Below are 15,692 nucleotides of genomic sequence, written 5' to 3'. Positions count from 1 at the left end.
ACGCCTCCAGCATCGAACGTCTCGCAGACAGATCCAAAAAATGGTTTCTAAAAGTGATTGGGTAGTAAAATGTACGCAAAATGTACACCTAAGCATATCCAATTACATATAATTTACACCACAAGGAAACATTTCAAATGGAGATTAAAATCATCATAGGCCCCAGTTAAGCAGGACTACATCAAGAAATACAGCACTGATATTATGAAACGTTGTTTATTGCTGGCATATGTGCATAGTAAAAATCTGCGAAAATTTGGTGCACATTGGAATAAGAATGGAGACGAAGAAGAGATGCACTTAGTTTTTTTTCTTTTCTTTAGAATAGTGCTTATTTCATACACTCCTTTGTAGTTTTAGCAGTGCACCTCCATATCATGCCGCCATCTTTAAAGGGGAACATTATCACCAGACCTATCTAAGCGTCAATATATACCTTGATGTTGCAGAAAAAAGACCATATGTTTTTTTAACCGATTTCCAAACTCTAAAAGGGTGAATTTGGCGATTTAAACGCCTTTCAATTGTTCGCCGTCGGAGCAATGACCTTTCACCCGTGACGTCACAACATGAAGCAATCGACCATTTTCTCAAACACATTACACACACCAAGTCAAATCAGCTCTGTTATTTTCCGTTTTTTCGACTGTTTTCCGTACCTTGGAGAGATTATGCCTCGTCGGTGTGTTGTCGGAGGGTGTAACAACACGATCAGGGACGGATTCAAGTTGCACCAGTGGTCAAAAGATGCGAAAGTCCCTCATTTGTTCTGCACACTTTACCGACGACAGCTATGCTACGACAGAGGTAAAAAGAATGTGTGGATATCCTGCGACACTCAAAGCAGATGCATTTCCAACGATAAAGTCAACAAAATCACAAAGGTGAGTTTTGTTGATGTTATTGACTCATTTGGAATGTGCTAATCAGACATATTTGGTCACGCCATGACTGCAAGTTAATCGATGCTAACATGCTATTTAGGCTAGCTGTATGTACATATTGAATCATTATGCCTCATTTGTAGCTATATTTGCATCCAGCCTTTCCCTCCACCCACATTTAATGCCAAACAAACACATACCAATCGTTGGTTGGAAGGCGATCGCCGAATTCGTCCGCGCTTCCTCCCGTGCCGCTGTCTGTCGTGATATGGCTCATAAGCTTCAGTTTCTTCTTCAATTTCATTTTCGCTATCTGCCTCCACACTCCAACCATCCGTTTCATTACATGCGTAATCTGTTGAATCGCTTGCGCTGCTGAAATCAGAGTCTGAATCCGAGCTAATATGCTATACCTTTCTGTGCTATCCGCCATGTTTGTCTCTGGTGGTTTCCAGCTGTGACGTCACAGGACAATAGACGGGTGGATATAACGATGGTGTAAATCAGGCACTTTTAAGCCGTTTTTCAGGATATTGCGTGATGGGTAAAATTTTGAGAAAAACTTCGAAAAATAAAATAAGCCATTGGGAACTGATTTTTATTGGTTTTAACATTCAGAAATTGTGATAATGTTCCCTTTTAAACCCTATTGTTATTATATACTTAGTTAGCAGTTCAACAATATCCATAACACCAAAAAAATCCTGTATTTTCCGACTGTTCTTTGTTGTTTGCCTACCAACACTGACTTTATTGTAACATTTGGTAGTCAATCTCTATATTTGTGTGTTTTTTTTCTAGGAACCCTGCAGTACATGGCCCCTGAGATTATAGACAAGGGTCCCCGTGGTTACGGCAAGCCTGCAGACATCTGGTCTCTGGGCTGCACCATTATAGAGATGGCTACTGGGAAACCTCCTTTCTATGAACTGGGAGAACCGCAGGCTGCCATGTTCAAGGTGAGAGACGCCAGCAGGCTTGATGCAAAAGTGGAACATGTTGTTTGGCAGATTTTTTTTTGTGCTGAGGACGCCATAATAAAAGCACATGGAGTCATCATCTTTTCTTTTTTTCAAACCAGAACTCCAAATACCACAGACTTTAACAATCATGTTCATCTTGTTTTGCAAAGCTCCATCACAAATATGCAATGATTCACGTTCTAACCTGCTCAGAATCAAGGTTGAAAACAATTAGGCGCTGTGTTGTTGGCACACTGCAAGGAACTACTGTTGGACAGAAACTATAAAAAAATATTTGATCTGCAGTAAAAAAAAAAAAAAACATTTTCTTTACATGTTACTCTGAATGTTGGTGCATTAGGATGTTGATGCATGACAACATATCTGAATTTCTATAGTTGCTTAGCAAAGTGTTTAAACAATATTTTAGGTCAAAATTGATTACAGTGAAACACCAGCATAAAATGAACATTTATATAGTTTTTTAAAAAAAATACCTATTCAGTTTTTAATTTTCAAATTAATTGCAGTTTTTATGTGTAACAATTCTTAATCGCGTACCCCCATTTGAAAACCACTGCCCTAAAGAATCCAATCAAATCCAATCATCTGGCGTCAAAAGATTCACAGCCCAAATAATTAGTTTTTTTTGTTTTTTTTATGGTGCTCGGGTCTGTGGGCCCCATTTTCATTTTTTATTAAAAGAAAAATGATACAATAATTAATTTTTCTAACTGAGACTCACTGGCTTTGGCTCATTTTCTGTGAACAGCATATATCAGAATACATATTTAATGACCACACACCATACACCCCCCCCGACACATTTCTATTACATACAAGATGTCCGGGTCCACTGGACCCAGGGCTAATAGAAGTGTGGAAATTGATGTTCTGTGTACCACACACACACACACACACACACACAGCAGGCCTAGACAGGAGGAGGACAGTGTGTAGGTACAAAGAACATCAGAGGGTTAAATGTGCGAGGAAATGAGAGCAGACACCGTTGACAAACAATGTTGCAACCTTGTGTGGGAACAGGTGCAGAAACACAAAAGAAGAATCCCTGTGGGATGCATAAACTGGCAGAGAAATTTTCCGTTCAATGTTCCCATTGTTGTTACTCAGCTAGTGTTTGTGGGTCTGGTGCACCCGTTGTATTTTGTGGCTTTTAATGCCTTACAACCAAACACTTTTATGTTAAGATACTGAACAACGGGTCCATCAGACCCACAAACGCTGGCTGAGTAAGAAGAATATGAACATTACACAAGGGTTAAGTAATCCATTAACTGCTGCACTACTGTAGTAGCCGCTATTCTTCCAGAGGTGTAAAATTTCAAAAACGTTGTTATGCATGTACAACCTTGGGGCAAAAGTATACACATATTCATACATGACAAATAACAGCACATTCAAAATAAAACAACAGCTCCACGTTAAGTGTACACAATCGTTATACTAGTATAGGATCACACAATGGTCATAAAAATACAGCATTGTTTACAAAACAAAAAGGTACAAATCAATTGCGCACAATTCAGTTAGGAACCAAAAATAATGATAATAATATTACTCTTGTATGAATATATAACATCTACCGTATTTTTCGGATTATAAGTCGCTCCGAAGTATACGTCGCACCGGCCGAAAATGCATAAAAAAGAAGAAAAAAAACATATATACGTCGCACTGGAGTATAAGTCGCATTTTTGGTGGAAATTTATTTGATAAAATCCAACACCAACAATAGACATTTCAATCATCAATCAATCATTAAAAGGCAATTTAAAATAAATACAGAATAGTGAACAACAGGCTGAATAAGTGTACGTTATATGACGCATAAATAACCAACAGTGAACGTGCCTGGTATGTTAACGTAACATATTATGGTAAGAGTCATTCAAATAACTATAACATATAGAACATGCTCTACGTTTACCAAACAATCTGTCACTCCTAATCGATAAATCCGATGAAATCTTCTTCCTCAATGTCTTCTAAACAACTCTACCAACTCCAAAGGTATGCGCCGCTTCCTCTTGTCGTTTTCTGCTGCATATTTCACTACGTCCAGCTTGTAATCTGCAGTACATGATTTCCTTTTCGGTGCCATTTTTGTTCAGCCCTTCTCAGTTTTTATAAGTTACCGCCAACGTTGAAATGATCCACTTTAATAGCTACGGCAGTAGCATATAGCATATAGCAGTTAGCATCCCGTGACCCACAATGCACTTCTGCCATGACCCTCCCCCGCCAAATTCTTATTGGTTGACGTGTGTGTGACGATTGCTGATATTTTCTTCGTCTCTTCCGCGAATGAGATAAATAATATGTTTTAATATTTTACGGCAATGTGTTAATAATTTCACACATAAGTCGCTCTGCAGTATATGTCACACCCCCGACCAAACTATGAAAAAAACTGTGACTTATAATCCGAAAAATACGGTAACTCTTTTGCTAAAAGTTACCGAATTCATTCTCATGATCAAAAATCGAGGAAGTAAATTCCAAGACATTATTTCTCTACACTGCAGTCTTCTGCATTAAATTAGCTTCACAAAGCGGTATCAAAATATAACTTTCTGTTGACGAAAGCGTGAGATGTTGGTCAGTATCGCTAAAAAATGACAGTATTTTTAGCTATTTTGTTATATATTTTTCTAATAAAATTAATAAAAGAGTGGTACAGTATCATGTTACTTATTGATTACATATTTATGTGTCACTTAATATCAAAAATTCTATTGCCATTTTACGGTATCAACATGACTATATGGGAGGAAAGTCTGAAAGAACAGGTCGACTTATATTCTGGGTGTAGAAATTGATACATGCAAGCCGGCAGTTGCCGCCAAGCGACTTCTGCAATAGCAGGTCTGAGCTTTACTTCCTGTCACTCACACACATATTCACCCACATTAGTTTCTCTTGTTATATTCTTATTTCACTGTTATATTTTTTTCTCATTTTTGCTTTTTATTTGTATTCCTATTGTAATATTTTTCTATTTTGTTTCCATTTATACCCCCATTATTTACTTTTTAAATTTGATCTCAATTCTGTACACTGCTGCTGGTATTTTAATTTTCCTGAGGGATAAATCCCAAGACCTGCTGGAAAAAAAATGTCTCGGAAGTTAGTAAGTTAGCAAACAACAGCGGAAGAGTTGTGCTGCTGACTAACATAATGGTGATCAATGAAGCAAAACTGTCAGTAAGCTATGCAAAATTACTTTATTTTTTAATGGAATTCTACCAAGATTTTATTTCATTTATCATAATTTTCAGGCTCACCAATATATAAGCCGCACCCACCTATTATTTTGACTTATTTTATTTTGTATTTTGGCTGCACAAATCTGTAAGGAGCTTGTGTTTATTCACACTTTTAAGAAAAGACAGTGCCTGTAACATGTCATACAGTAGCTTACCGGAAGTCATTAAGCACTGTCTTCATCCTTCTCCTCCTACGCTGTACTGAAACCGCTAAAGTCGTCTTCTTTTGCACTTAGGGTCCGGCCTTGTCTGGCTGTTTTGTATTTTAATGGCCGTCTTTGGGTTTGGGGCTGTGTCTTGTGCATTTCATCGTTTCTTCTCCATGGCGAGTGTGAGTCCATAACGCGTTAAATGGCTCGTTGAATGATTATGTAGCCCACACACGACCCCAAGTGGTAGAAAATGGATGGGTAAGAGCGTTGGACTAATTGTGAACTATTTCATTCCACTAACGCAGTGGTCCTCAAACTTTTTTCAGAAAACCCTTGGCTCTCCGGGTACCATCATATTGACCGACATTAAAATACAGTATAGTAGTAGGCCTATTTTTTCATGGAAAAACAAGGCAGAGGTTTTATTTATTAACAAGTATATTTAATATGTTTTGGCCACTGTAACATTGCCCACAATTTGAATAATAACGCTGTGTTTGAATGATTAAGTGATTATTTGGCCTACGACTACAGTAGATGGAACCTGCGTAACACTATTGGGACACGGGCCACAGTTTGAGAATCCCTGGTCTAACGTGACCCGTTCGTGAATTCAAGGCAAAATTTAATGGTGGCATGTGAAACTCGTAAACCTGGAAAATCCATAAATTAGTCGCAGCTGTGTTCAAAAAGCAGGGTTCAAAGCGTGCGTATTAAGTAGTGGCTTGTAGACCGGAAATTACGGTATGTTATTCAGTAATGGATTTTAAAAAGTTGTCCGTCTTATATTTAGAGTTGTCGTTCATTCAAGTCAATACAGTAAATGGATCAGAATAATATTACCTGGTCTGAGGTTTTTTTCGGTCTTTATTAGAAACTATTCTTCCAAAAACAGGTCTGGGTAATAAAAGGTCTCCTCATATACTGTAAGTGCAAGGGCCATTCCTGGCAACTTTGGCTTCTCCTTGACAGCAAACTAGTTGGTACTGAACCTACAGCTCCTATGCATGTTTTTTTAATCAGTGGAGTAATTCAGTGTTTTTCAACCACTGTGCCGCGGCACACTAGTGTGCCGGGAGATACAGTCTGATGTGCCGTGGGAGATGATCTAATTTCACCTATTTGGGTTAAAGATATTTTTTGCAAACCAGTAATTATAGTCTGCAAACGATGTGTTCTTGTTGAGTGTCGGTGCTGTCCAGAGCTCGTAACCGCGTAATACTCTTTCATATCAGTAGGTGGCAGCCGGTAGCTAATTGCTTTGTAGATGCCGGGAACAGCAGGAGGCAGGGTGCAGGTAAAAAGGTGTCTAATGCTTAAACCAAAAATAAACAAAAGGTGAATACTCCTAAAAAAAGGCATTGAAGCTTATAGAAGGTTATGCAGAACAAAACTAAGACTGACCTGGCTACAAAGTAAACAAAAAACAGAATGCTGGAAAACAGCAAAGACTTACTGTGGAGCAAAGACGGCATCCACAAAGTACACCTGTACATGACATTACAATCAACAATGTTCCCACAAAGAAGGATTAAAAACTGAAATATCCTTGATTGCTAAAACAAAGTAGATGCTGGAAATATCGCTTTAAAGGAAGACATGAAACTGCTACAGGAAAATACCAAAAAGAAAGGAGAAAAAGCCACTGAAATAGGATGATTTCTGCTGGTGGTGTGCCTCAGGACTTTTTCAATGCAAAAAATGTGCCTTGGCTCAAAAAAGGTTGAAAAACGCTGGACTAATTGTCTAATATGCATGTCCCTGTTGCTAGCACACTCTAAAGTCCTCTCTATTCAGCTTTCTGCTTGGTTTTCCAAGTCACAACATCCCTTTTAGACTTGGTGGAAAGAAACGACATGAAATTAGGCCGTTTGCTTTTTTGTAAAACGAATGTGACGCGATCGCACCGGCTGAAAACCCCAAACACCGTCTACGCATGAACGTTTGTTTGAACACAAACAAACATGACGTGCGTCAATGTTTGCCTGCGTCTTTGTTGCCGTAAAAATGAAGTGTTGCTCACGTGGTGCCAGCGACATAGAGGACCTTATAGCTCTGTAGGGCTGTCTGGAAAGCATTAGGGCGCACACCCTGTCTGAGGGTGAATCATGGAATATTCCATACTATGTCATAAGCGCTGTGAGTTTGGCTCATGTTACTGAAGCAAACAGAAGAAAAGCTTAAACTGACGAAAGACATTCTTGCATTGCATTGGACAGTCAGATATTCTTTAAATAATAAATCTTGGTTGAGGTATTTTAATTTGCTTCACTCATCCCTGTGGAATGTTCCCCTCCTAATCAGGTCAACATTCCTGGGCAGTAACAACAAGGAAGTCTCTTGCTTGAACTTTGACTGTTTTTTTTTTTTAATGTTTTTTTTTTGTTGTTGTTTTTTTTTCTAAATTGATCTCAATTCTGTACACTGCTGCTGGAATTTAAATTTTCCTGAAGGAATCAATAAAGTACTATCCATCTATCTATCTATCTATCTATCTATTTACCTTGCTAAATCCCACTACTTTCCCCTGAAGGCGTTGTTGTATGTGTCTGTTTGTCTGCAGGTGGGAATGTTTAAGATCCACCCCGAGATCCCAGAATCCATGTCTGCAGAGGCCAAGGCCTTCATCGTGCGCTGCTTCGAACCCGACCCGGACCGCAGATCCACCGCCTACGACCTGCTCACCGACGAGTTCCTCACCGTCACCAGCCGCAAGAAGAGGAGTAAAAATAGCTTCACCTGTGAGTCTGCTTCACCTCGTGACCTTTTTTGTTGGCTTGTTAAACGATCACAAGAGATAAGCAACTTCTGTGTGTACCCTTGTTATTGTCTCTTATTAATGCATTTAATTTTTTTCTCCCACAGCCCTGTCCCCCGGCACAGGTGAGTTGGATTTACGCAATTCTCCAGACAACTATGGGGAGTCATTCATAAACTCATAACCCTAAATCCACCAGCTATTCTACCACTCTTATGTTTTTCCAAGAACATTACATGAAAACAATTTTAAAAAACTATTTTTTAGCTCGAAATCCAAATTATGAGTATGATTTATTCAATTTGCTGCCCCAGGAAATAAAATGTTTAAATGCACAATAAAAATATATGTGTATGTATATGTATCGATGTGTGTGTATACATATACATATGTATCCTTGTGTATGTATATGTATACATATATATATATATATATATTTATGTATCTATATGATAGGTTGATTGGCAACACTAAATTGGCCCTAGTGTGTGAATGTGAGTGTGAATGTTGTCTGTCTATCTGTGTTGGCCCTGCGATGAGGTGGCGACTTGTCCAGGGTGTACCCTGCCTTCCGCCCGATTGTAGCTGAGATAGGCGCCAGCGCCCCCCGCGACCCCGAAAGGGAATGAGCGGTGGGAAATGGATGGATGGATGGATATATATATATATATATATCTATTTATGTATCTATATATATGTATGTGTTTACATATATGTATATACTGTATTTGTATATGTATATATATATATATGTGTGTCTATATGTTTGTATATATATATATATATATATACATATATATATATATATATATATATATATATATATAAGCTTCACGGTGGCAGAGGCGTTAGTGCCTCTGCCTCACAATACGAAGGTCCTGAGTAGTCCTGCGTTCAATCCTAGGCTCGGGATCTTACTGTGTGGAGTTTGCATGTCCTCCCCGTGAATGCGTGGGTTCCCTCCAGGTACTCCGGCTTCCTCCCACTTCCAAAGACATGCACCTGGGGATAGGTTGATTGGCAACACTAAATGGTCCCTAGTGTGTGAATGTGAGTGTGAATGTTGTCTGTCTATCTGTGTTGGCCCTGCGATGAAGTGGCGACTTGTCCAGGGTGTACACCTCCTTCCGCCTGATTGTAGCTGAGATAGGCACAAGCGCCCCCCGCGACCCCCCCCCCCCCCCCCCCAAAAAAAGGGAATAAGCAGTACAAAATGGATGGATATGTTTGTAAATATATATATATGTATATACATATATGTTTTTATATGTGTATATGTATATATATATGTATATGTATATATGTGTACATATATCTATATATGTGTATATATACATCTATATATGTATATGTATACATGTGTACATATATGTATATATTTTTATGTATATATATGTGTCTATTAATGTATATATGTATATATACATATGTATGTATATATTTATGTGTGTATATATATATATGCATATATATGTGTGTGTGTATGTATGTATGTATGTATATATAAATGCATACTTACACACACATACAGTATATATATATATACATATATGTATACATATATATTTGTATATATGTATATAAATATGTGTGTGTGTGTTCCGCCCGATTGTAGCTGAGATAGGCACCAGCGCCCCCTGCGACCCCAAAGGGAATAAGCGGTAGAAAATGGATGGATGGATATATATATATATATATATATATATATTTATTTTTATATGATATAATTCTTCCATCTAGAGTGTCAATTGTACGTGGCTTGTAAATATGCATTTTCATGAAAGGAATAAAAATAAATGATGATGATAATATATACATAAGTGTATATATAAGTGTATATATTTATGTTTATATATATTTTTATTTTATTTATGTATTTATTTTTAATTAAGATAAGTCAATTAAAAAAATAATTAGGATTGCTTTTAACACTGGAAAAAAAATAGTTGTTTTTTTTGTCTGTCCCCACTTCAAAAAAATGCAGTCTCCGCATCCTCGGAATCCAGACTTATCGAAATGTACCATTAAAAATCTTACAAAATTATACATTTTACATATGTGTGCTATTCCTCATCCCAGCTATGCTTTTAGTTTATTCAATTAAAAAAAAAAAAAAAGAGATTTGGTGAAAATTCACACTTAAGTCCCTGGGTTACCCCAACACATTACCCCCTCTGATATTATATATTGTATTTAATGCTCCACAAGTCACATGGGCAGGTGTATATTCAGTGATATTTCAACTATGAATTGGGAGATTAGACGTAAATGTGTAAGTGTCTACTGTATGTCTACACACTATTTGCTTGAATATATATTTCATGTATTGCTAATTCTACTGTCAAAAACTTCACTCATGTTACTCAATTGAGTAATTTTCAGCTTAAGTACCGTGTAGTAAAATTGGATAAAGTTGCCTGAGACAAGCCAAGACATATTTTGAGTAGTTCATCATGTGTACAATCACACTTCTGGTTGCAAATAGACAGGAAATGAGGAGTATTTTTATAACATGCAAATCGCACCGATTTGGTAGAATGGCTTTTCTACATATGCAGGTAACGGACCCTCAGTATGCAGATTTCAACCTAAAATTAGAAGAAAAACTACGCTTGAAATCTAAAACAAGAACCTATTTACAGAAACATGATAAAGAAGTTTGGCATCGACAGATCTTCCTTACCTCCTAGTGTGTTTTTCTGTGGATTTTTCCCTGTAACTTTTCTTGCACATTTTACTGTATACATTCATGCAGTTACACATTAATATCACACATTATTGTTTACTTGATTTTCCTCTCACGTCTACTTTGTCCTTTAGAGTACCTCCGCAGCATCTCCCTGCCAGTGCCGGTGGTGGTGGAGGACACCAGCAGCAGCAGTGAATATGGCTCCGTCTCCCCTGACAACGACCTCAACACCAACCCCTTCATCTTCAAGCCCAGCGTCAAGTGCTACAGTGAACGTGACGTCAAGGGGCCCAGATCCCTTTTCCTCAGGTAAATGAGCCAGAGCATGTTGACACTATATAATTTATATTCTAAGGCGTAGGTGACAAACTCAAAGGTCCAGGGGCCAAATCTGGCCGGCCACTTCATTCTTATGTGCCCCCGCCACATTGTTCTATGTGGCACTGCCTTTGCGTGCCGGCCCAGTCATGTAAGATCTACGGCTTTTCACACACGCGTGAATGCTATGCATACTTGGTCAACAGCCATACAGGTCACACTGAGGGTGGCCGCATAAACAACTTTAACTCTGTTACAAACATGCGCCACACTGTGAACCCACACCAAACAAGAATGCCAAACACATTTCAGGAGAACATCCGCACCGTAACAAAACATAAACACAACAGAACAAATACCCAGAAACCCTTGCAGCACTAACTCCGGGACGCTACAATATACCCCCTCCATCTCAACCTGCCCCCACCCCAACCCCGCCCACCTCAACCTCCTCATGCTCTCTCAGGGAGAGCAAGTCCCAAATTCCAAGCTGCTGTTTTAAGGCCTGTTGAAAAAAATATTGTACTTGGTGACTTCAATAATCAATATGGCAGTGCCGTGTTGGCATTTTTTTTTCATAACTTGAGTTGATTTATTTTGGAAAACCTTGTTACATTGTTTAATTCAGTGGTTCTCAAATGGGGGTACGCGTACCCCTGGGGGTATTTGAAGGTATACCAAGGGGTACTTGAGATTTTTTTTCAAATATTCTAAAAATAGCAACAATTTCAACATATTTTATGAATATATTTATTGAATAATACTTCAACAACATATGGATGTAAGTTCATAAACTGTGAAAAAAAATACAACCATGCAATATTCAGTGTTTACAACTAGATTTTTTTGTGGACATGTTCCATAAATATTGATGTTAAAGATTTATTTTTTTTGTGAAGAAATATTTAGAATTAAGTTTATGAATCCCGATGGATCTCTATTACAATCTCCAAAGAGGACACTTTAAGTTGATGATTACTTCTATGTGTAGAAATCTATTTATAAATGAATCACTTGTTTATTTTTTTTACAAGTTTTTAGTTATCTGTATATCTTTTTTTCCAAATAGTTCAAGAAAGACTACTACAAATGAGTAATATTTTGCACTGTTATACCATTTAATAAATCAGAAACTGATGACAGTGCTGTATTTTACTTCTTTATCTCTTTTTTTCAACCAAAAATGCTTTGCTTCTATTAGGGGGTACTTGAATTAAAAAAAAGAAATTCACGGGGGGTACATCACTGAAAAAAGGTTGAAAACCACTGGTTTAATGCATCCAGCGGGGCATCACAACAAAATTAGGCACAAGTGATGTGCACGCCAGCTTTCTGAGGGATCGCTTGTGCACGCCAGTTTTCCGAGACTCTGTATTTAGTTAGCGCAGACAGCATGAAGCAGGGCTTTTATTGTGAAGATAGGAAATGTGCAGTCGGCCTTTAGAGTTTTGACGGAAGGTACGGCACGAGAGTCTGTTGAAATAAAAAGTGTTTCTCGCCTTCCTCTCGGTCATATTTTCATAATAATGATCTTGCAGCAGCCAGCGTCATCTCACAAGACCCTCCGGTACCGTGAATGTCATTTAAGTGACGTCTTGGTGAAGATTGATGATCACTAATTTTTAGGTCTATTTTTTTTAAAAGCCTGGCTGGAGATCGACTGACACACCCCCTGCGGTCGACTGGTAGCTCGCGATCGACGTAATGTGCACCCCTGGGTTAGAGTGTCCGCCCTGAGATGGGTAGGTCATGAGTTCAAACCCCTGCCGAGCCATACCAAAGACTATAAAAATGGGACCCATTACCTCTCTGCTTGAGACTCAGCATCAAGGGTTGGAATTGGGGGTTAAATCACCAAAAAATTATTCCCGGACGTGGCTGCTGCTGCTCCATGCTCCCCTCACCTACCAGGGGGTGAACAAGGGGATGGGTCAAATGCAGAGGACAAATTTCACCACACCAAGTGTGTGTGTGACAATCATTGGTACTTTAACTTAAAGGCCTACTGAAATGAGATTTTTTTATTAAATAGCAGGTCCATTCTATGTGTCATACTTGATCATTTTGCCATATCGCCATATTTTTGCTGAAAGGCTTTAGTAGAGAACATTGACGATAAAGTTTGCAACTTTTGGTCGCTAATAAAAGAGCCTTGCCTTTACCGGAAGTAGCAGACGATGTGCGCGTGACGTCACCGGTGTGAGGGCTCCTCACATCCTCACATTGTTCATAATCAAAGCCTCCAGCAGCAAGAGCTATTCGGACCGAGAAAGCGACAATTCCCCCATTAATTTGAGCGAGGATGAAATATTCGTGGATGAGGAAAGTTAGTGAGGCACTAAAAAAAAAAAGCGACGGCTCCGGGTGGCGGCAGTGGTAGCGTTTCAGATGTAATTAGACACATTTACTAGGATCATTCTGGAAAATCCCTTATCTGCTTATTGTGTTAATAGTATTTTAGTGAGATTAGATGAGTAAAGTCATACCTGAAATTCGGGTGGCTGCGGTGGACGCCAGTTTCTCAGAGAGAAGCCGATGAAGAGCCAAGATCACAGCTGCCTTTTTGACAGCTAAAGAGAAAGTCCCATAATCCACTGAAGTCTCCGGTAAGAGCCAACAATTTTCCCATCCAAAAACTTATGTATTGACGTAGAGAAACATGTTCGCTTGACCGCTCTGTGTTAAAGCTTCACAACAAAAACAAAGAAACACTGGCTGTGTCTCGGTGCTAAAGGCAGCTGCAATCCACCGCTTTCCACCAACAGCATTCTTATTTATAGTCTCCATTATTAATTGAACAAATTGCAAAAGATTCAGCAACACAAATTGTGTAATTATGCGATGGAAAGAGACTACTTTTAACCGTAAGTGGTCCTGTGCTAAAATGTCCCCTCCAACGAATAACGTCACAAACACGCGTCATCATTCCGCAAGGTTTTCAACAAGAAACTCCGCGGGAAATTTAAAATTGTAATTTAGTAAACTAAAAGGGCCGTATTGGCATGTGTTGCATTGTTAATATTTCATCATTGATATATAAACTATCAGACTGTGTGGTCGGTAGTAGTGGGTTTCACTGGGCCTTTAACTTAATTAAGACTTTGTGTTTCAGCATCCCAGTCGAGAACTTTGAGGACCACAGTGCCCCCCCATCGCCCGAGGAGAAGGATTCAGGCTTTTTTATGCTGAAGAAGGACAGCGAGAGGCGAGCCACCCTGCACCACATCCTCACAGAGGACCTGGACAAGGTGGTGGCCAACCTGACGGAGGCCCTCACACAGGTGTGCTATGAGACATAAGCGCTTGTATTGCTACACTGAGAAAACTCATTCCCTGTGCCTCCTCCCCATCGTCATCGAACCTCTAGGGGTCGGAGGAAATGAAGCTGAAGCCTCAGCACATCTCCACTCTGGTGGTCAGCCTGGCCGACTTTGTCCGCATGGCCGACAGGAAAATCATTGCCCGCACGTTGTCTCAACTCAAGCTGGAGCTGGATTTCGATAGCACGGCCATAAGCCAGCTGCAGGTCATACTGTTCGGCTTCCAGGATGCTGTAAGTATCAAAATGGAGGCTGCAGTGAAAACCTCAATTAGATTTAACTAGTCCACGTTTGTAGGCAGAAGTACTTCTCCTTAAAGTAACGACTTCCACTAATTGTCATTTTACACCAGCATGCTGCCATGTTTCAGCCTAGAAGTCAGCCAGATAAATTGCAAAATAGCCCCTAAAGAGACAATACAAAGGGTTCTCCGTCAGTAATAATGGCCCATCCTGTTAAGGAAAAAAGGTCAGTGTGCATTTAGAAGCAGCACTGCCAGTGAACTGACATAAGTGGATGTTTTCACACAGTCTGGGAAGCCATTGTGTAATCCTGCAGGAAGGTGGCTCTTTGATACCATCTACTGGTTTAAAGGCCTACTGAAATGAGATGTTCTTATTTAAACGGGGATAGCAGGTCCATTCAATGTTTCATACTTGATCATTTCACGATATTGCCATATTTTTGCTGAAAGGTTTTAGTAAAGAACATCAACCATAAAGTTCACAACTTTTGGTTGCTAATAAAAAAAGCCTTTCCTTTACCGGAAGTAGCAGACGATGACGTCACAAGTGTGAGGGCTCCTCAAATCCTCACATTGTTTATAATGGGAGCCTCAAGCAGCAAGAGCTATTCGGACTGAGAAAACGACAATTTCCCCATTAATTTGAGCGAGGATGAAAGATTTTTGGATGAGGATCTTGATAGCGAAGTACTAAAAAAAAAGAAAAAAAGGCTATTGCATTGGGAGCGATTCAGATGTTTTTAGACACATTTACTAAGATAATTCTGGGAAATCCCTTATCTTTCTATTGTGTTGCTAGGGTTTTAGTAAGATTAAATAGTACCTGATAGTCGGAGGGGTGTGTCCACGGGTGTCATGACGCCAGTCTCTGAGAGAAGTCACGGCAACTGCATGAACGGCACAAGCTCCGCTGATCTCCGGTAAGAGGCGACTTATCACCACAATTTTCTCACCGAAACCTGCCGGTTGACAAGTGGTCGGGATCCATGTTCGCTTGACCGCTCTGATCCGTAGTAAAGCTTCACCGCCGGGAATTTTAAACAAGGAAACACTGTGTGTTTGTGTGGCTAAAGGC

The 15,692-nt window shown here is 39.3% G+C and overlaps 1 protein-coding gene across 2 annotated transcripts in view; it reads left to right on the top strand.

Annotated features, from left to right (window-relative positions):
- The window catches only part of map3k5 (mitogen-activated protein kinase kinase kinase 5), a 203,104-nt gene that overhangs the window by 159,889 nt on the left and 27,523 nt on the right, over nt 1-15,692 (top strand). For both annotated transcript variants that reach the window (XR_009804115.1, XM_061886260.1), the window contains exons 19-24: nt 1,686-1,843; nt 7,852-8,029; nt 8,154-8,171; nt 10,867-11,044; nt 14,166-14,334; nt 14,421-14,606. Coding sequence is in view for 1 of the 2 variants with exons in the window: in XM_061886260.1 (XP_061742244.1) it covers nt 1,686-1,843; nt 7,852-8,029; nt 8,154-8,171; nt 10,867-11,044; nt 14,166-14,334; nt 14,421-14,606 (887 nt within the window). In the remaining variant the exon portion in view is untranslated. The remainder of the gene's footprint in view (nt 1-1,685; nt 1,844-7,851; nt 8,030-8,153; nt 8,172-10,866; nt 11,045-14,165; nt 14,335-14,420; nt 14,607-15,692) is intronic.

Source organism: Nerophis ophidion, linkage group LG24 (assembly GCF_033978795.1).
Source record: "Nerophis ophidion isolate RoL-2023_Sa linkage group LG24, RoL_Noph_v1.0, whole genome shotgun sequence".
Taxonomy (NCBI): Eukaryota; Metazoa; Chordata; class Actinopteri; order Syngnathiformes; family Syngnathidae; genus Nerophis; species Nerophis ophidion.
Note: the sequence above shows the minus strand (reverse complement) of the source record. Positions and strands in the feature narration are given on the sequence as shown.